At 41.6% G+C, this 22,509-nt stretch overlaps 1 protein-coding gene across 1 annotated transcript in view; it reads left to right on the top strand.

Annotated features, from left to right (window-relative positions):
- Nucleotides 1-22,509, top strand: part of DIAPH2 (diaphanous related formin 2) — a 1,482,340-nt gene that overhangs the window by 1,135,329 nt on the left and 324,502 nt on the right. The window contains exon 25 of the mRNA XM_030210672.1: nt 20,435-20,591. Coding sequence (XP_030066532.1) covers nt 20,435-20,518 — 84 coding nt within the window. The 3' untranslated portion in view covers nt 20,519-20,591. The remainder of the gene's footprint in view (nt 1-20,434; nt 20,592-22,509) is intronic.

Below are 22,509 nucleotides of genomic sequence, written 5' to 3'. Positions count from 1 at the left end.
TTGAGATAGACATGGAAGAAGTCAGTGCTTACCCTGGGATTGGTAGCATGGAATGGTGCTAGTAATTGGGTTTCTACCAGATACTTGTGACCTGGGTTGGCCACTAATGGAAGCAGGATACTGGGCTATATGGACCATTGGTCTTTCCCAGTATGGCTATTCTTATGTTCTTATTTTGTTGTGTAGTGTATTTTTCACCTGGGGCAGATCATTATTTAACACCACCCTCCTCTATATGACAACATTGAATGAATAATAATAATGGCCAGAAATGAAATGCAGACAGTTAGACCAATATATATATATATATATATTTTTTTTTTTTTTTTTTTTTTTTGGGGGGGTGGGGTAATACTATATTATCACCGATATTGTTTAGAATTTTTTGGACATGTTTTGGATAGGGCTAGGGAGGGACCAGAATATGGACATGCCACATGTCCAAAAAGATGAATGTTGGTATTTAGACCTGGTAATTGGCACGTCCAGGTTATTATTATTATTATTTATTATTTGCTACATTTGTATCCCACATTTTCCCACCTTTCTGCAGGCTCAATGTGGCTTACATATAACCGTTAATGGCATTAGCCGATTCCGGTCTGAACCAATACATGGTATGAATGAATACAAAGTGATATTGTGGTAGAATGAGGTACATGTATGGTAGGTACAATTGGGGGGAACTTAGAGATGGAAAGGGGGGAGAAGAGTCAGGTAATGTCCATTACGGTCTTTGGTTACATTGTGTCGCAAGTGTCCAGGTATTTTTATGTTGGGTCGGTGGGGTATGCTCTTCTGAACAGATCTGTCTTTAGTGCTTTCTGAAAATTTAGGTGGTCGAGCGTAGGTTTTACTGCTTTTGGCAATGCATTCCATAGTTGTGTGCTTAGGTAGGAAAAGCTGGATGCATAGGTAGATTTGTATTTGAGTCCTTTGCTGCTTGGGTAGTGGAGGTTTAGGTATGATCGTGCAGATTTTGTGGTGTTTCTGGTAGGCAGGTCGATGAGGCCTGTCATGTATCCCGGTGCCTCGCCATAAATAATTTTATGAACAGTCGTGCAGATTTTGAATTTGATACGTTCTTTGATTGGTAGCCAATGCAATTTTTCTCGGAGTGGTTTGTCGCTGTCAGAATGTGTTTTTCCAAATACAAGCCTGGCTGCTGTGTTTTGGGCGATCTGAAGTTTCTTTATGATTTGATCCTTGCATCCTGCATAGATTCCATTACAGTAATCTGCGTGGCTTAGTACCATTGACTGTACCATGTTACAAAATATTTTCCTCGGGAAGAATGGTTTCATGCTTTTGAGTTTCCACATTGAGAAAAACATTTTGTTTATGGTGGATTTCGCTTGGGTCTCTAGAAATAGGTTATGGTCGATTGTTACTCCGAGAATTTTCAGGCTGTCTGAGATAGGGAGGGTGTATCCTGTGGTGTTAATGTTTGTGGGTTTGTATGTATTGTATTGGGATGAGATGATGAGACAGTGTGTTTTTTCTGTATTGAGTTTTAGTTGAAATGCATTTGCCCATGAGTTCATGATGTTTAAGCTTAGCTTGATTTCATTGGTGATTTCCACCAGATCGTGCTTGTAGGGGATGTATAATGCAACGTCATCAGCGTAGATAAATGGGTTAAGGCCTTGAGTGGATAAGGTTTTGGCTAGTGGAGTCATCATGAGGTTGAAAAGGATTGGTGATAGCGGTGATCCTTGCGGTACTCCACAGCCTGGTTTCCACGGTGACTATATGTTTGTTTTTTTATTTCACTTGATATGTTCTTGTGGTTAGAAAACCCTTATTCCAATTGAGAGTGCCACCATTGATTCCAAAGTATTCTAGGAGTCTTAGCAATATGTTATGGTTAACCATGTTGAACGCACTTGACGTCAAATTGGAGGAGAATGCTCTTGCCTATTGCTATTTTCTGCTTGAATTTGGTTAGGAGAGTGAATAGTACTGTTTCAGTGCTGTGTAGGGGTCAAAATCCTGATTATGACTCATGTAGTATAGTGAATTTGTTTATGTAATCATTGAGTTGTTTGGTCACCAGTCCTTCCGTTAGCTTGACTACTAATGGGATAGATGCTACTGGGCAGTAGTTGGTAATGTTGTTTGCTTTTTTCTTGGTGTCTTTTGGTATTGAGGTGAGCAGGATGTTGCCTTTTTCTTTAGGGTAGATACCCTGTTGAAGCATGAAGTTTAAGTGGGATGTGAGATCTGTTATGAAGTGGTGGGGGGCAGATCGTATTAGGTAGCTGGGGCAGGTGTCCAGTTGACAATGGCTGTTGGGTAACTGTGTCGGTGCTGAGGAGAGCAAAATTTGACCATATTCGGTCAGCAGGGTATTCACCAGGGTTTGGGTCTAGACCATTAATGAAGTTTTCTATGTCCATGTTGTTCTGAGGTAGGGTTTTGCGTAGGTTTACAATTTTTTAATTGAAATATTTAGCAAGGTTGTCTGCAGATGGGATGTCAGTGTTGGTTGTGGTGACCGGCGTTGTGTCCAGTAGTTTGTTCAAGAGATGATATAGTTTCTTCGTGTTTTTGTAGTCCGGTCCAATTTTAGTTTTGTAGTACGACCTTTTGGTCTGTCTTATTCGTATTTGTATTTCCTTTGTAGTTGTTTCCATGGGTTCAGTGTGTGTTCGTCTTTTATTTTTTTCCATGCGCGTTCCAGTTTCCTAGATTGTGTTTTTAGTTTTTTCAGTTCTTCGTTGAACCACGGTATCAGGTTACAAAAAGGTGCTCCAATTGAGCAGTTCTCCACTGGATGGAATAAGGGAAAGAGCTACAGTAGGATTTGCTGTGGTGTTATCTTTAGCAGGTGTGGTTCCTAATGACTTGAAAATTTCATTTATCCTTAGAAGTATATCATACAGTGTTTTAAGATCACCCCAAAATTTTCAGGTTAATTAAACTACTAATTTGAAAAAAAAACTCTTAATAGATATGAAGGCAATGTTTCTTGGCATTACCATGCATCAAAAAGCTTTATGCATTGAAGTGGTGGTGGTGTGGGGGGATATTCACTTTGGTTTAAACAGGCAGGAGCTTAAGCTACGCTGAGCAGGCTAGCCGCCGATATTCAGCAGCACTTAACTGGGCAGTGCCTCTAAATATTGGCTGTAATTGTCCAGGCCAAATCCAGGTAGTACCATGGCAGCCCAGGGGCAAAGTCAGGGAGCAGCCAGCAGTTATGCGAGCATTGGCCATATTCAGTATCCATGCTCACAGAGTTAAATGGCCACGTAGGACTGCACAAAATGCAGTCCTTACTTCGGCCACTTAGTTACATGGTGTTGGCACTCAGTATTGGCTGGCACCTGCATAACATTCAGATTACCAGCTAAAGCTCTAATACCCCAACCAGCCCTCGGATCTGTTCCCCCCCCCCCCTTCCAATTCTTTTTCAGATCCAGCTTCTCCACCCATAGTTCCGATTTGTTTTCTTTTGTGGTTCTCTAATAAATGTGATAAATAATTCAAATGCTGGCAACCCTTGCCCTTTTTTCTTAAAAATTCTGTTTCACTATTATTTTTCTGTTGGGAGCTCAGTTTCACTAGTTGATTGATAATGGTGGTTCTGGCAGACAGCAAATGAGTGACTCTTCAGGTTTTCATTGTAAGATGGTGTTTATCATTCCACAGCACAGTGGTGTTTACCACATAATGATGCAGGGCATCTAATTGACAAAAAGAACATTTGTGGCCAAACGTTCAATGCAATAATTAATGGTGCTAACCATGATATTCTTTTCCCTTGGCAAATTAAAATAACCCCAGTCTGGTGTGTAATGAATATTTATCTACTGTTCACTGAGCTGTAACAGATTACTATAGGGGGATCTGCAAACTGTCAATAGATTTAATTTAATTTAACTTAAAAAGGTATTTATGGCCCGCTTCACTCAATGAGATTCACAGTAGATAAAAGTAAAGAATCAATTTACAATAAAATGAAGCACATTACTAACAACTAATACTAACTGTCCCAATTCAAAATCTTAAAACAGCTAAATCATACAAAGTGCACATCTCTGATAAGCTTACTGTCAGTGGTGTGCTAGAGCCGGCTCACATGGGCTCGCAAGAGCCGGTTGTTAATTTTTGTAGCATTTTGCAAGCCGGTTGTTCAGGCAGGGTGAGCCAGTTTGCCTCTCCTCCCCCTGAGCCGAAGGATCCCAGCATATACCTGAATGCAGCCATCCTGGTGATCTAGTGGATTCTCACTGCCGCATTGCTCTTTAAAAATGGTTGCTGAGACTTCCAGCGGCGGCCTTGCGAGACATCCGCTGAAGTCTTGCAAGGCCGCCCTTGTAACTCTCGGCAGCCATTTTAAAGAGTGATGCGGCAGTGGGAGTGTCAGTGCCGGTAGTGGGCAGGATAGACTGGGGATCTTTCCTGCCCCAAAGAATCCACTAGACCACCAGTGTAGCTGCCTTCAGGTATATGCTGGGACCCTGCAGCTCGGGGGACCGGGGAGGAGGTCTGGAATAGGTGAGTGGGGAGGGTACTTAAAAAATGTTGTATTTTCAAACATGCGGGCTTGTGCATATGGAAGTACACAGAGAAAGTATAATAAGGGAATAACTTTCCATAGGTAAAGTAGTAATTTCTTATAAATCGTAATTGGTGTTGTGATAAAGTCACATCCAGGATAGTTGGGTTAAGGCAGTTTCAGTCTGAAATACAAGTCCCAGAAGGCATTGCAGGCAAGGAGCCAGGGGGTGAGATGAGGAACCAGACCTGGATTCCTAGCTGCAATGGGGGAAGACAAGGGTGTAAGCTGGCAGGACATGTAGATGGGCTGCCACTAGGGGGAAAGAGAGATGGGAAACCCTGTGTGCAGGAGATCATCATTAGTCTAATGCTCAGCTGGTATTGGTGTGGGGGAATTAATGAGAGGAGAATGATTGGTTGTGGTAGCAGAAGCCAGGGATTGATTAGGCAGGTGGGAAGGAGTCCCAGCAGAGAGAGAGAAGTAGTTACAGGCTGAAAACCCTTGGGTAAGAGAGGGTCCTAAAGTACTTAAGCAGGCTGAAATCCCTTGGGTGTGAGGAAGTCCCAAAAGTATTTGTAGGCTGAAAATCCTTGGGTAAGGGAGGTCCCTAAAGTATTGAATTTACCAGTGAAGCTGATGCAGGGTGAAATCCCTTGGGTATGAGGAGTCCCTAAAGTATTGAACTCTCCTAAAGGTAAAGAGAATAGAAGGGGAGACTGCTGCTTTGTGATTTAATTGTGATGATGAATTGAAGGAACTGCTTCTATTGGAATTGAACTACTGTGCACTGGATAAAGAGCCCAGACTGGAGCTGACTGTGAGCCTGTATTGAATCCTGATATGTGCTGATAGCCTACTGCTTAAAGGGGACTATTTGCCACACACTTTCAGGTGGCTTATATGTGCTTAAGATTGAAGGTGAATGCTGCTGTTGGCACTGTGTATCAGGTCTACTAGAAACCTGCATGGAATAAAGTCTTTAAGATTGAAGTTGCGGGTGGACATTTATTTCTTGACTGTACCAGGAGCCTGTGGCTGGAGGAGATTGTTCTATCCTTGGCTGCACTTAGAGGTACCTGGTTACAGTGTGTCATTTGGAAGGGCTGGTTATAGGGACACGCTAACCCTGTTATATTGGTGCAGATATTTTTTTCTCCAGAGTTTCTATTTAGTTACTTATTTATGGCATTTTATCGCACATTAAACATGAATTAGCTTGGAACCTGGGAGCATTTAAATCTTTTTTTTCCCCTGAGGAGAGTAATGCATTGCCCTCCCAGGCTTTCTCTCCAGGTTTAGCCAGCTCTGCAATTTGGGAGGGAGGGCACTGTGAAGTATCAAGGCTATGGAGGGAGCCAATGGAAATCTTGTAATCCAGATTGCTACAGTCAGGACTGTAGAAATCCTGTAATCCAGGCTGCTACAGTTTTTCAGATGAACTACAAGTTGATTCTTGTAGAGCCAGGAAGAAATGCTGTCTAATACAGTATTTAATTTTCTAAGGTCAGGTTGAAGTGAATCAACATAATGCACCAATAAGATACCATCAGCATAATAAAATGCATGTTTGCCTTGGAGGGGCATTTTCAATAGAACATCTAAATCAGAATTTGGACATTTTACAAAACGTCCAAATTCCAAACAGGAAAGAAGGTCATTTTCTAAAATGATGGACGTCTATCTTTTGTGTTTGAAAATACTATGGACGTCCTGTGATTTAGACGTTCCTTTATTTGGCCCATTTTGAACAAAAGATGTCTAAATGCAAGACGTCCAAAACAGAGGAGGAGTGGCTTAATGGTTAGAGCAGCTGTGATCCTGGCAACATGGACTCATTTCCACTGCTGCTCCTTGTGACTTTGGGCAAGTCAAATGCAGAAGGGGCATTTTTGGATATGACATCTAAGTCGAATTTGGACATTTTTTGTAAAACGTCCAAAATCAGAACAGGAAAAGTCATTTTTACAAAAAAAAAGTCTATCTTTCCTGGACGTCTTTGTGAGATAACATCCAAATGCAGAATTATGTCACTTTTTGGGACGGTTTTTCTCTTTTGAAATGAGCCTGTTAGTCTTTAATATTGGCTTATGGACTTTTTCTTTTAGGATGCTATCCAACCCTTTTTAAACCCTGCTAAGCTAACTGCTTTTACTACATTCTCTGGCAACAAATTCCATTGTTTAATTACACGTGGCGTGAAGAAATATTGTCTCTGATTCGTTTTAAACTTACTACCTTGTAGCTTCATTGTGTGCCCCCTAGTCCTAGTATTTTTGGAAAGAGTAAACAATTGATTCACGTCTACCTGTTTCATTCCACTCATTATTTTATAGCTCTCTATCATATTTCCCCTCAGCCATCTCTTCTCCAAGCTGAAGAGCCCTAGCTGTTTTTGCCTTTCTTCATAGGGAAGTTGTCCCAATCCCTTTAACATTCTGTGCTCTTCTCTGTACCTTTTCTAATTCCATCATATCTATTTTAAGATGCGGTGACCAGAACTGTACACAATATTCGAGGTGCGGTCACACCATGAAACATTACAAGGGCATTATAACGTCCTTATTTTTGTTTTCCATTCCCTTTCCTAATAATACCTGTTGCCTTCTTAGCCGCCGCTGCTGCACAACTGAGCAGAGGGTTTCAACATATCATCAACGATGACACCTAGATCCCTTTCCTGGACGGTGACTCCTAATGAGGAATCTTGCATTACATAGCTATAGTTCCTCTTTCCCACATCCATCACTTTGCACTTGCTACATTAAGTGTAATTTTGTACTTGGAGCAATGGAGGGTTAAGTGACTTGCCCAGAATCCAAGATCAGTAAAGTGAGTAGTAGCAATAGTTCACAATTATATTCAATTTGAAATCCATGTGGATGTGAAATATTATGTTTATCTATAAAGGAAGTAAGCTGCTAAAGATGATTCTCTCCATTATTTTAGAGAGAAAACAGAGGTTTGAAATTGGATGGTAGTTAATTGTGAAGATGGATCAAGAGAATATTTTTTTTTAAGTACAAGATGTACAATTATGCATTTTTAAAGAGAGGGACCTCCCTTATAGTGAGGCTGGTAGTGATCATAGCCAATGCTATAGGAAAGTGTGATAGAGTAAGGGAATCCATGAAGATTAGAACAGGATCTAGAGCACAGGTAGATTTACATTCTGAGGAGACAAGTTTTTGTAAGTGCTGTGAGAGGTGGTATATTAAAGAAGACAATTAGTGAGTAAATAGAGGAGAGCCAGATGTGAAGGGCTGGTTACTAGTAATTTACCCATCTGAGGGCCAGATGGAATAGGAGAAATAGCGACTCTCGAAGTAATTAGGAAGGGAGGCAGAGTGGGAACTGAAATGAAATTTTGATGTAGTTTAGAAATCTTAGTTTTAAAGAAAGTTGCCAATTCTTGGGCAATAGGACATACAATTTGGACATGATTAGGATGACTTGTCAGTTCTATAACCACTGAAAAAGTTTCTTTGCCTTGTTAACAACATGAAGAACCTGTATAGAGTAGTAAAGTTTTAGCCTTTAAAATCCATGAATGATAAAGAGGAGTGGCCTAGTGGTTAGGGTGGTGGACTTTGGTCCTGAGGAACTGAGTTCAATTCCCACTTCAAGCACAGGCAGCTCCTTGTGACTCTGGGCAGGTCACTTAACCCTCCATTGCCCCATGTAAGCTGCATTGAGCCTGCCATGAGTGGGAAAGCACTTTGTACAAATGTAACAAAACTAAAAATAACCACAGTTTAGAAACTGTGGGAGAATGAGAAGATTTTTCCTTTCTCCAACAATTCTCTGTATGGTGTGTTGACGTTTCAAAAGAGAAAGGCCTTGAAACCCCGGTCTGTGCCTCTTAGAGCTGAGAAATTTAGAATGACCTTCCTACCTCATCAGAGATCTGGGACTGAAGAGTCTCATTCCATAGATGGGCTTGATCATTTAATGGAGATAGAAGAAATAATTTGGAAAAACATGCAGGGAAGGGAATCTACTTTAGGAATTTGACTACAGACAGAGGGTGGCAACAGATAACTAGGGCACAGGGTGAGTCCTCATAATGAAAAGGAGATCAAAGATGATCAGACCAAGGGACTGGGACACTATTAAAGCATGAAAAGGACAAAGAACTAGCTTTAAACAAAGACCTAGACATAATGTGTGACCAGCGGACATGAGTTGGAAAAAGAACATGTTGAGAAAGATTATGATCTCTAATAAGAGAAACGGAGAGTGTATCATAAGAAAATCAAGGGTCTTCTATATGAAAATTAAAATCACCCAAAGTCAATAAATTAGGAAAGTGAGTCACTGCTTCCGTGAGAGTTTGCAAGTGCGATCGTATAAAGACATATCAGGCAAAGGAGGACAAAAGTCAGAAGAACGTGGAGAGGGACAGGCAAAGATAATCTAAGTAGAAGTAATTCTTAGTAGAGAAAAAAAATCGGTTGAATTTCAGTTGCACATAAAGAGTATGAGGCTATACTTGTCACACTTCCACCTCTATGGCAGGGCAGAAGATATGAAAACACTGAATAAGAAGGAGATGAGCATTGCAAAAGAGAGGATTCTTCACCTTGCCTAAGCTTTATATGATTGCAATATGAGCACCTTTCCTGCTATTCATGGTATGTAGAATATGCTAGTTCGCTTTCCTGTGCTTATTGATCTAGTGATAGGTTTGTGATTTAAAATACTCAGTGCTTCCTCTATGTAGCAGATGACATCAGAATATGATTCTTTCTTGCATTTGGTTTGCATAATTTCAGGCAATAACAGTGCCATCAGCACTTTGGCATGTTTGATCTGCAGTTTAGCTGAATATTTTTATTTTCATTTTTTTTAGAAATCTGTAATTTGGACTAGGTATTTTCTTCATGTTCCTTGTGGACTTTCGGCTTACTCAGATGTGACCCATACTGGGCTATGATGCCATTGAGCTTTTGTGGTTGACAGTAGGATCAGGACAGTTACTGACGAAATGGGTGCAGGGCAAAGGTTGCTGTTGACATTTTCTTTTTTATTGGATTTATATGCTTGCACATATATAGAATAACACCAAATAAAGATGTGGCACCTCCTAGCTTGGTGCTCAGGATTGTTGCCCTTCCTAACCTGTCCTTGTATTAGTTCTAATGGTTGGGATATATCCATAGTAGTGTAGACAAAATAATTGGACAGACTGGATGGAGCAATTTTTTTCCCTGCACACTCAGTGATGGCCCTAGAAAAAAAACAGCCCTACAGAAGAAGGTCTTATGCTCTCTCACAAATGCTCCCCATTGTTCTCCCCAAAACTACGGGTCCTTAAGCATCAAGGACATAAATTGGAAAGAATATGGTGTAATCTTGTCTAGACAAAGATGGCTAAACTTAAAGGAAACACATGGCCAATGGCAATGTACACCAGACCTTAATAATCAAAAAACAATCCCCTCCTCCCATGTTTGGCGGTGGTGATGTGTTTTGCTTTCTGCTGCTGGTATTATTCCTGGATATCAATGCCAGGTCCCGTCTGGGCTTTAGTACTGAATATCTGGGGGGGGGGGGGGGGGGGGGGGGGGGGGGGGGGGGGTTGGTTGAGCCGGCTAAGTCAATTTTGCCCTTGACTGCATAAGTCAAACTACTTAAAGACAGGACTGCTCTATGCAGCCCAGTTTAAGCAGCTTACTTATGTGGAGGGGCTGAAAATCGACAGTTAACCTGACTCTGCCCTGAAATGCCCGCAAGTTAGTCACTTTATTTAATTAGCATGTTGGAAGAATAGTTTCTTTAAATAGCAGAACAGATCATGAATACCAGTTTGTAGCTATAGAATTTTATTTATATATGCTTTATGCAATTGAATGCTGGTAGGAGTCTTTCAAGCTCATTTTCAAAAGAGAAGAACATCCATCTTTCGACATAAAATGGAAGATGGCTGTCCTTCTTACAGAGACGTCCAAATCGGTATAATCGAAACTCAATTTTGGACATCTCCAACTGAAGTCCGTTGCAAGGACGTCCAAATTTCAAGGGGGCGTGTCGGAGGCATAGCAAAGGCAGGACTTGGGTGTGCCTAACACTTGGACGTCTTTGACCCATAGTAGAAAAAAGCAAGGACGTCCCTGACGAACACTTGGACTTTTTCACCGGATGTGTTTTTTTTACAAATAAGGCACAAAAAGGTGCCTGAAATGACCAGATGACCACCAGAGGTCACTAACCCCCTCCCACCCTCAAAAAAACATATTTAAAAATATTTTGTGCTAGCCTGTATGCCAGCTTCAGATGTCATACTCAGATCCATGACAGCGCATGAAGGTCCCTGGAGCAGTTTAGTGGGTACTGCAGTGCACTTCAGACAAGCGAACCCAGGCCCATACCCCCTACATTTACATTTGTGGAGGAAACAGCGAGTTCTTCAAAACCACCACAAACCCACTGTACCCTTACATAGGCACCCCTTCACCCGTAAGGGCTATGGTAGTGGTATACAGTTGTGTGTAGTGGGTTTTGGGGGGCTCGGCACCATAGACGGTCGGTAGCCCAACTGTTTGGGGAGGCTAAAGGGGGCGGAGCTTACCTCCATACGCTCCGTGGCAGCGACGTCAATGAAGAAAAAGACTACAGGCTCGCCGCCAGCTTCCCTTCTCTTGCACACAGTGTCCCGTGATGCATTTCCTGTTTCCGCGAGAGCAGAGAGAAGGGAGAAGCTGGCGGCGAGCCTGTAGTCTTTTTCTTCATTGACGTCGCTGCCACGGAAATAAAAGATGAAAATGCGGGGGCGGAAGGGTGGGCTGCTCCACAAGCGGAAGTCGACGATTCGGCTGGGGAGGCTTAGCCTCCCCAAGCCTCTTATACGGGGCGCCTATGCTCGGCACACAAGGTAAGGGAGCTATGTTCCTGGGAGCAATTTATAAACTCCACTGCAGTGCCCCTAGGGTGCCCGGTTCATGTCCTAGCATGTCAGGGGGACCAGTGAACTACAAATGCTGGCTCTTCCCACGTCCAAATGGTTTGCTGTTGGACGTTTTTGACATGGACGTCTTTGGTTTCGACAATAGCCGAAAGTCAGAAACGTCCAGATCAAAGGATGTTCAAATCTAGGGACGTCCAAATTTAAGGATTTGGACGTCTCTAATGGTATTTTCGAAACAAAAGATGGATGTCCATCTTTTTTCAAAAATATGGGTTTCCCCACCCCTGGATTTTGACGTTTTGCAAAGACATCCAAATCGCAACTTGGACGTTTCTTTTGAAATTTCCCCTCTTTATCAGTGAAGATTTCAGTTGTAGTTATTTTTTGTGATGTTATTTTTTCGTAGGGGGCTGTTTTATTAAGGGGGTTGTTTTGTGTAGAGGCTATTTTGCCAAGGGTTGTTTTGTGGGAGGGGCCATTTTGTCAAGGGCTATTTTGTTAGGGTATGAAATGTCAAGGGTTATTTCGTTACAAGGCTGTTTTGTCAGGGCTTTTTTGTCGGGGCTATTTGGTCAGGGCTATTATGACCGGATGCCCAAAACATGATCCAACAGGTATGCAGGAGCATCACCATGGTGAATCTATGGACCAGTGTCATCACGTTAAATTCTAGTCTGGCCTCCATCAGTAGCCAGTGTAATTGTTTTGTTAAAGGAGTAATAAAATCATGTTTATGTGCCACAAAATTTACTTGTATGGCAGCATTCTGCACCCTTTGCAGCTTACTTTTTAGATTCTTTGTGCAATCAATATATATGAAGTTACAATAATCTAATTGAGAAAGTATTAGAGATTGTACTAACAAGCAAAGCATCTCCTGATCAAAACATTATGAACAGTCCTCTTTCTTAAGAAGATGAAAATAATTTTTCACTACTTTATTGACCTGGGAGTTTAAGGAAAATTGACAATTCATTTCCACTCCTAAGATCCTGGAGACAGTGGCTAAATTAATTTTAAGGTTTCCCAGTGCAAATACAGGGTTAGATTTTACTAGGTCTGGTGGGCCAACCCATAAACTTTGGGGGTCCTTTTACAAAGGCGTGCTGAAAAATGGCTTGCGGTAGTGTAGGCGCGCCGATCCACTTTTTAGCGTGCCTGTAAAAAAGGCCTCTTTTTTTCCCGAAAATGGATGTGCGGCAACATCAAAATTGCCGCACGTCCATCTTGGGTCTGAGACCTTACCGCCAGCCGTAGACCTAGCGGTAAAGAATCTGGGCGGTAATGACCTACATGAGTCAAATGCCACTTGGCGCGCATCCATTACAGGCGCCGGAAATTAAAAAATGTTTTTCAGATACCCCTAGCGGATGTGCGCCAAAATTAAAATTATGACAAGGGCCACACGGTAACTGGGCAGTAACTCCAATTTGGTGCATGTTTGGCACGTGTATAATTTACACATGCAAAGAGCACAAATTTTAAGCTGACCAAAATTTGGTGGCTTAGCTATGCAGGCCCTGGCACTGAATATTACTGGCACTCTCATAACTCTGGGCTCCTCCCTAATGCTACCCCAGTACCACCCCTGACCTGTCCCTTTTTTTGTGGCAGTCAGAGGTGATATTCAGCGGAACTGCCCACTTTAGTGCCACTGAGTATCGGAGGTAGGCAGCAACAAGCGATTTAAGCAGGCAGGTGCTCTCCTACCCACTTATATCTCTTTGAATATCAACCCCATTATCTTTTTGTTGTTGGAATTACCTTTCTCAGTATACCATCAGAGTTCTCAACACTACCACTCCTTCAGGTATTCTGGATAATTTTTCTTCTATTTTCCAAACGTTGTGTATTCAGTTGTGTTGCTTTATATAGGAGACCTCCATCCATTCTGCTTCAGCTGCAGAGTTCTCAGTCATGCCTTAGAAAACTGCATGCTCTTCTTGGTCATATCAATGGCCTGACAAAATAACAGAACAGGGGTGGGCAATCATATACTCGAGGACCACAATCCAGTTCGGTTTTCAAGATTTCCACAATGAAATGCATGACAATGATTTGCATTGTCTGCTTCCATGGTATGCAAATAGATCCATGCATATTCATTGTAGAAATCATGAAAACCTGACTGGGTTTTGGCCCTCAAGGACCATGGTTGCTAACCCTGGAATAGAGCATCTCTGGCATCACCACAACCAGGTTTGTGACTTATTCTTTGTAGTCATAGTGTACAGGAAAACCCAAGTCATGAACGGACACCTCCATCACTTGTTGGCTTGAACCGCTGCCTGAAACAAATATTTCCTGGATGATAGGAAGCAGTTAACAGAGTCTACTCTGCCTTGCTTTCGCTACACAAACCTGCAGAGAGGTTCCACTGCGCAATTGCAACATTCTTACTCTGTGCAGTCGCTGTGATCTACCACTGCGCCATTGCTGGATGACATGATTCCATGCTGCTCTGTGTATCACCAGCACACTCATCAGACACATTCTGTAGATTTTTGCCAGCTTTTTCTTGCAGTACAGGCTTCAATGCTATGGGAAAGAATCCTTTATCAGAGAACCTCCGTTTCAGTTATTAGTGACCTAACGTCTACTTAGCTATCGCTATCATGCAGTGTTTCCTTAATGTCCCCAGTTAAGCTGCTTTTCTAATATGTCTGTAATATGTCTAATATGGCTTTGATAAATTTCACATTGATATTTGGCTAGATGTTGTTTACTTGCAACTTTATTAGCAGTTGTTTTTATGAAGCTGTGCCTTTTTCTGTTCCTGTCACTGATGTGTTCCATGATGGTGATGACCTATGATCCACATTACACTATATCGACTGTATCTAAACGGTGTCAACTAATACATTTTCTGCATTTAAGCATGCCTCTATGAGCCTCTGTCTTTTCAGTTTACTCAAAGGGTCCTGTGTACTAAGGCGTATTAGTGTTTTTAACGTGCCTATAATTAGTGTGTGTGCTAACCTTGTAGGCGCCTATAGGGATATTGTAGGCACATACACAGTTAACATGCGTACATGGTTAACGTGTGTAAAGACGCTAACGCACCTATAACGCAGCTTAGTAAACAGGGCCCTAATGTGTTATTTGCTTTGTCATCATTCTGTAAACCACATAAATTCATATTTTCACCCAATAATCTTTTCTCCATCTTCAAACAGTAGTTACATACACATCTGTAGGCACAAGGACTTCAACAAACAAATCAATAACTAAAAAAAGAAAAAGAGAGAAATAGGGAGGATAAAGCATTTATTTCTCCTTGACAGCTATGGAATGGATCGTGCCCTGATAAGTAATTTCATAAGTCATCGCAGGGATTTTCCAGCAATATTCGGTCTGTACCAACTGTTGGACATCATGCCTAAGAATAATCAATCAGACATCAAAACATGATCTGGCATTCATACGTTGGTACTCTCTTTCCTCAGTCTGTGACCCTTGTGTGAGCATCCTACCAACCCATATGAACTTTGGCTTTTGAATTTTCTGTAACATTTTCTGGACTGATGAAATTACAAAACACTTCTAAATGTCTCAGATGACTTTGCCCACTTGTGTGCCTTAAATCCTGCTGTCTATGGAAAATAACTGTTACAGGGAAGCAACATTGCTTTTTTGGACTTTTCACATAGGTGTCCTTTGTAGAATTATCCCACAAAAGCACTCCTTTTACTTTATAGTCACAATCACTGTGAATGGGATCTGTACTTACTGTAGTACCGTATATACTGATTGCACTTCAGAGACCAAAGTCAGCATGATAACAAGTACAGAAATAACCAATATTTTTTCCGGAATATCTACAGCTCTACTGCTGCTTCATTCTATCCATCTCTTCTTCTAACATTACTTAGCTACCTTAAAGCTTTAGAATGACAGTCATTCAAGTCTACTCACTAGTGAAAAGGAAGAAGGTCAGTTTTTATGATAAGGAAATAGAATTGTTGGCAGGGAAGATGCCTGAACAGCAGCTTATCAGCTGATCCTTTTTATTATGATGAAAGAACATTAAAAGAAGGCCCTGCGTACGTAAGCATTGTCTATGAGCACTGTTGAAGCCCCAACATTGGGACTCATTTATAGGACTGCAAGTTTATTACTTTATAAATGCTAATTATCTCTAATATATAAAATGCACAGTTAATAGGAGAGCTGAAATGCAAGATCATGTGATGAAATCTCAGAGGATTCTGAAGTAGTAGAATGGAATGTGAGCATATTGGATGTAGTCCTCAAGGTTGTAATTATTTTTCCCCACTGGAGAGTAGAATTATTCTTCAGCGCACCGTTACATAGAAAAAAAGGATCCAAGTGCATTTGGAAGGGATGAGGGAATCTACCTCTCAATAATAAAGAATTAAAATACTTTCTCCCTTTATCAAAATTTTACATTTCATCAATAAGCCATCACAGTGATTTTTTGTTGTAATAAGACCAAGCAATAAATTCAAAACATGTTTTACATTTTTTTGCCATGCCTTATGCAATTCTATGGTGATCATTTTCAAAGCACTTAGACTTACAAAGTTACTGATTCACCGATGATCAGATCAGAAGTAAGCACAGGCGTTAGAGGCTATTAGCGCTGTACTAGCCCCCGCGTTTCCTCCCACCCCTTGATCACAGCCGGTGAGAGTGTGAATCAATGAGCTTACTGGCTCTGACTTCAAGTAGCTTGCAAATGCATGCAAAACAGGGCATTACTTATTCCTTCCCAATTGGCGCTGCTTCTGCGGCAAACCAAACGGCAACTCGGAACTGGTGTTAGGGTTTGCTTAGCATTGGAGAGGAATGAGGAGCCCTATCCAGCATAAAGCCCCACCCAATGCATCCCAGGCAGGGCAGGACACCACCATTTTGATGGTGGCGTCCCAGGAGGAGGGAGTTCCACTCCGTCCTCCACTTCTAAAGGTACAGGGGGGAGTGTGGGTTTGTTTTGGAGGGCACTAGACCGCCAGGTGGGTGGGGGGTAGGGTTGCCCACTGAGCCATCAGGGAACGTTTTTGGTGTTGTAGGTCCACCGGTTGGGGATGGGGGTAGCACACTGGGCCACCAGGAAAACTTGTCTGGAAGGGTTTCGAGGTGGGGGGATTTCCAGCCTGGTCTGTTTGACCTGTCAAACAGCGGCTACGAGAGGTTTGTGCCTTCGGCGCGTGCCCACGCAAATCCTCCTGCAGAAGTCCCCCCATGTTCAAAACTAATAGTGTGCATAAATTTGTAAGCTATTAGTTTTGTTCATTGGGGCTTTAGTTCCCCGCACTGTTTCAGCATTAATTTTTCAGCACTGTTCGAACAGTGTGAGGAATTTGATCATTGGCCCTTAGTAACACATGCAACTTTGTAAATCTATGTGCTTTGAAATGAGCCTCGTGGCATATGTTCATTGGCCTATCAGTAGTTTAAGAAAATATTAAAGTATAGAAAGCAGGCACATACATGTATAATCTTTATTTATTTATTAAGATTTATTTACCACCTTTTTGAAGGAATTCACTCAAGGTAGTGTACGATAAGAAAGTCAAACAGACCAATAGACAATTACAACAGTAAAACATTCAAATTGGCTTAGTGTGTTTTAACATGGGATTTTCCTGCGTGCTAAGCCTATTTCTAGCACATGCCTAAAACAGGGCTCTTTTTTAGAGGACCTGTGTTAATTTTTCCATTAGTGCATGAGACCTGCAGAAATATTAATGCGGGAGTGCTTAGCATCCTAAGATGTAAGCACTCCTTCATTAACTCCGTGTTAGCCAGTTAACATAACACTAATGTGAATGCACTAGCTGAATAATGTTTCCATGCCTATGACAACCCTCTCCAGAAAAATAACAAAAATAGTGCATGTTAAACGTTCAGTAGCACTTAATGCCGTTTACTAAATCAACCCCATAATTTGTGATTTAGAAATTAATCCCTTCTAAGGAGTTCTAAGTACAGTTGAGGTAGGAGACTTTTTCTTATAAAAGCTGATTTGGATTAGCACATAGTTCTTAGTGGTTCATTGTGAGTTGCATTCAGGTACAGTAATTATTTAATATATAGGAGCAAGTCTATAACTGGGTTCCATCTGTTAGGCACCTTGATGGTTTGCCCTAATTCCAATTCTATAATGGCATCTGTGCACACAGATGCTATTATAGAATGCAGGTGTAAATCTGCATTTGAGTGTACAAAGTTACACATACTCACTTATGCCAATCAATTGCAGACAACTGGCCACGCTTAAGTGCTACATGTCATGCCTAACTTACAGTATTCTTTAAGTTATACATAAATGGGATACACCTATGTCCTGCCCATTCTCCACCCACATGTACATCCCATGTGCAGTTATGTTCTTATTCATTCTGTATAGAATAGCGCATAGTGCACATATGCATGTAAGTGCCAATTATCTTGGACCTTATGTGCGCATGACATACATAACTACATGCATGCAGTTATAGAATAGTCCTTCACATTTGTACCTGATGCAAGCTACTACTTAGAGATCTTTATACATATACATATATATATTTTTTCTTTTTTGTTTGTTTAGATGCATGACAGTAGTTACAAGTGGGTGCCTATATAGACAGTTATGCACACTAATGCACTACACACTATTTTGTAAGGTAGAGTGTGAGTGCCTTTGCACGCACCTGTAAGGGGACATACACATGTGCAGGACACAGGCATGCCAGCTATCAACTCATGCATTATATAGAGTGCTATCAGATGTGCGCATTGTGTGGTGTTTTTCAGGTATGCCCTCATGCCTGCCATTGACTTGGCATAAACAGATGCACCTTCATTTCAGGCACACTGATATGGGTTTGCCCTGATTCCATTATAGCACTGGTACTTTCCGCAGTACATTAGGTGCCCAAAAGGAGGCGCTACATTGTAGAATTGCCTTACATAAGTATTGCCATATAGACCAAAGGTCCATCAAGCCCAGCATCCTGTTTCCAACAGTGGCCAATCCAGGTCACAAATACCTGGCAAGATCCCAAAAAGTACAAAACATTTTATACTGCTTTTCCCAGAAATAGTGGATTTTCCCCAAGTCCATTTAATAATGGTCTATGGACTTTTCCTTTAGGAAGCTGTCCAAACCTTTTTCAAACTCCGCTAAGCTAACCGCCTTTACTACTTCTCTGGAAACGAATTCCAGAGTTTAATTACACGTTGAGCGAAGAAACATTTTCTCTGATTCATTTTAAATTTACTACATTGTAGCTTCATCGTATGTCCCCTAGTCCTAGTATTTTGGAAAGTGTAAACAGACGCTTCACATCTACCCATTCAACTCCACTCATTATTTTATAGACCTCTATTATATGTCCTCTCAGCCGCCTTTTCTCCACTTGAAGAGCCCTAGCCGCTTTAGCCTTTCCTCATAGGGAAGTCGTCGCATCCCCTTTATCATTTTTGTCACCCTTCTCTGCACCTTTTCTAATTCCACTATATCTTTTTTGAGATGTGGCAAACAGAATTGAACACTATATTCAAGGTGCAGTCGCACCATGGAGCGATACAAAGGCATTATAACATCCTCATTTTTGTTTTCCATTCCTTTCCTAATAATACCTAACATTCTATTTGCTTTCTTAGCCACAGCAGCACACTGAGCAGAAGGTTTCAACGTATCATCAACGACGACACCTTGATCCCTTTCTTGGTCCGTGACTCCTAACGTGGAACCTTGCATGACATAGCTATAATTTGTAATTTTTTACAATCCTCCCGCGATTTAATGACTTTTATTAACTTTGTGTCATCAGCAAATTTAATTACCTCACTAGTTACTCCCATCTCTAGGTCATTTATAAATATGTTAAAAAGCAGCGGTCCGAGCACAGACCCCTGGGGAACCCGACTAACTACCTTCTCCATTGAGAATACTGACCATTTAACCTTACTCTCTGTTTTCTATCTTTTAACCAGTTTTTAATCCACAATAGAACACTACCTCCTTTCCCATGACTCTCCAATTTCCTCTGGAGTCTTTCATGAGGTACTTTGTCAAAGCCTTCTGAAATCCAGATACACAATATCAACTGGCTCCCCTTTATCCACATTTGTTCACCCCTTCAAAGAAATGTAGTAGATTGGTGAGGCAAGGTTTCCCTTCACTAAATCCATGTTGACTGTGTCTCAATCCATGCTTTTGAATATGCTCTGTAATTTTGTTTCTTTATAATAGTCTCTACCATTTTGCCAGGCACCAACGTCAGACTCAGGTCTATAATTTCCGGATCTCCTCTGGAACCTTTTTTTAGAATCGGCGTTACATTGGCCACCTTCCAATCTTCCGACACCATGCTCGATTTTAAGGATAAATTACATATTACGAACAATAACTCCGCAAGCTCATTTTTCAGTTCTATCAGTACTCTGGAGGAATACCATCCGGTCCAGGAGATTTGCTACTCTTTAGTTTGTAGAACTGCCCCATTACATCCTCCATGGTCTGTTTTGTGTTTCAATCAAGTCCCCGGCGGCCAATGTTTTCTGTAAATGCCACAGAGCTGGTATAAGTGTTAGCTCCTAATGGTCACAGATATTGCATATGTTCCAGAATTCCATAAGTTTTATGTATAAGTTGGATGCCCGCCCAAGCTGCACCCGTGTGTATGGCTCCTTGCAAATACTCTATATAAGTTAAGCAGGTAATTGCAGAATTGGGTTAGCAGAATTCTGGCAGTTTAGAGATATGTGCACACATATGTACATAAATATTATTCTAAATATTTACTTGTTTAACAGATGCTTACGTGTTAGCACCTATGTTATAGAATACCCCGTAATTAATATGCAAGATATACATTATCCTTCTACAGAAATCTAGCAGTATTGTCTCAAACAGAATGACTCATTGTTATCAGGGACAATAGTGCACCAAAGGTGTGTGTTTAGCAGAAATGAAATTTGGGAAGAATGCTTAATGCTGACTTGGAACTGCTGCTTGAATTTCTTGAGTTTTCTTATTCCTGGAAGTCTTCCTTAACAGAAAAACTCACAGCTTTGCAAAGGTTGCACGAGAACAGTACGAAAAGCTGTCCAACATGCACAACAATATGAAGAAATGTATGAGAATTGGGTGATATTCCTTTGACCCCAATGTTGTAAGCATCGAGGAGTTTACGGTGATCTCAGCAGCTTCCGAACTCTTTTTTGGTAAGTAAGGATGGAAGCTTACTGATGCAGTGGCACAGTAATGGTTAATTTGTGCCATTCTTTGTAACCCACTTGTTAGCCTCATCATTTGTGTTTGATGGAGAGGTGAAATTTCATAAGAGTTTGCTCAGGTAACTAACAGTTACCTAAGTAAAATCAAGAACTGCGAAATGCCAATCCTTTACTACAAAAAAAATGTGCTGGGAGAAGGTGAAGGCAGAAGCAGCAAGTAATGTGCAGGAATTTTATTTGAGGTGCCTGCATTTGACTTATGTGTGGACTTTGTATCTGCAATAAAATAGATGCAGAATAGGAGCCAACTTTTCAAATTTGGGGGGCTAAGCCCAATGGAAATGACCCCTCCCTGGACATACAAGGATTTTCTCAATATTGGGGGTGCTCAAGCACCACGAGACGGCTCCACTGGATGCAGAGTCAACAGGGTCCATGTGGGTCACCAGTCTAAAAATTTCAAAGGAAACTCTCTGAGGAGATCACTTTTGAAATTCCTTGCATGTCTGTTAGTGAAATATATGTGCAGAATGCCTTTACAGAATATTAGATTAGCACGGATCATCTCGGCACTAACTTTGAGTGCCATATTGAATCTACACCTATATGACTGACCTTGTGATTTTCCAACTGTAAATAGTAATGTATGTTTGAGGACACAAATGAAATTACACTTTCCGATATGGAAAGGACTTTAATCATATAACACATTTTCACATTAAATTTTCTTATCAGGTAATTAGATTGTGGAATAGCTTACCTTAGAACTCAGACTAATTTCTAATTATATGTGTTTTGGAAGCATTTGAAAACTTTCTTATTTTATGATATGTTTAACTAACATGTAGGTGTATTAATTATGGAAATTATAATATACTAGTAAAAAGGCCCATTTCTGGAACGAATGAAAAGGGCACTAGCAAGGTTTTCCTGGGAGTGTTTGAGAGAGAGCCAGAGTGAATGTGCGGGTTGGGTGACAGAGACTGTCTGTGTGACAGTGTGTGGGTGAGAATGAGAGTGTGTGACAGGGCCCCTCCCTGTCCTAATGCCCTCACCCGTTCCCTCCCTCCTTTTCCTCTCCTTCCCACACTTTGGGTCCTTTCAAAAGTCTATGTCACCCCCATGGCCTAACGCCAGTATCCGGATACCCACCGCGCTTTCTCCTCACCCCCCCAAGATGTAATACTTCATGTCCTTAATTTTTTAAAAAAGTGTCCTATTACCTGGTACAATGCCCGGCATTCAGATTGTGTTCCTCTCGTAAATTTTCATTTCTTTCATTCATTCAGATGCACCCCCCCCCCCCCCCCCCCCCCCCCCCCCCCCCCCCACCCCCCCCCCCCCCCCCCCCCCCCCCCCCCCCCCCCCCCCCCCCCCCCCCCCCCCCCCCCCCCCCCCCCCCCCCCCCCCCCCCCCCCCCCCCCCCCCGAACACTTTTGGTTCCTTCAGTGTTTAAAACTGTCCTATGTACCCTGTGTGCTAATGGCCAGCATTGAGATTGTTTTCCTGTCCCAAATTTGCATGTCTTTCAGTCATTCACAACTCCCCCCACCCCCACCCCCTTCTCCAGTTTAACACTTTTGTTCCTTCAGTCTTTTAAAACTCTCCTATCTACCCTGTGTCCTAATGGCCAGCATTCAGATTGTTTTCCTTTCCCAAATGTTCATGTCTTTCAGTTGTTCAGAACTACCCCTCCCCCCATTTAACACTTTTAGGTCCTTCAGTCTTTTAAAACTCTCCTATCAACCTGTGTCCTAATGGCCAGCATCAGATTGTTTGCTTTGCCAAATTGTCTGTCACTGAGGTCAGTGAGTGCCTGCCTAGCAGACCACTTCCAGCAAGCACAGTCCCAAGCACATCCGTTGGAGGTGAGAATTATTATATAGGATAAAGATCTTTAAGGTCA

The sequence above is a fragment of the Microcaecilia unicolor genome, chromosome 7 (assembly GCF_901765095.1).
Source record: "Microcaecilia unicolor chromosome 7, aMicUni1.1, whole genome shotgun sequence".
NCBI lineage: Eukaryota > Metazoa > Chordata > Amphibia > Gymnophiona > Siphonopidae > Microcaecilia > Microcaecilia unicolor.
The sequence above is the reverse complement of the archived record's forward strand: the minus strand, read 5'-3'. Positions and strand labels throughout refer to the sequence as shown.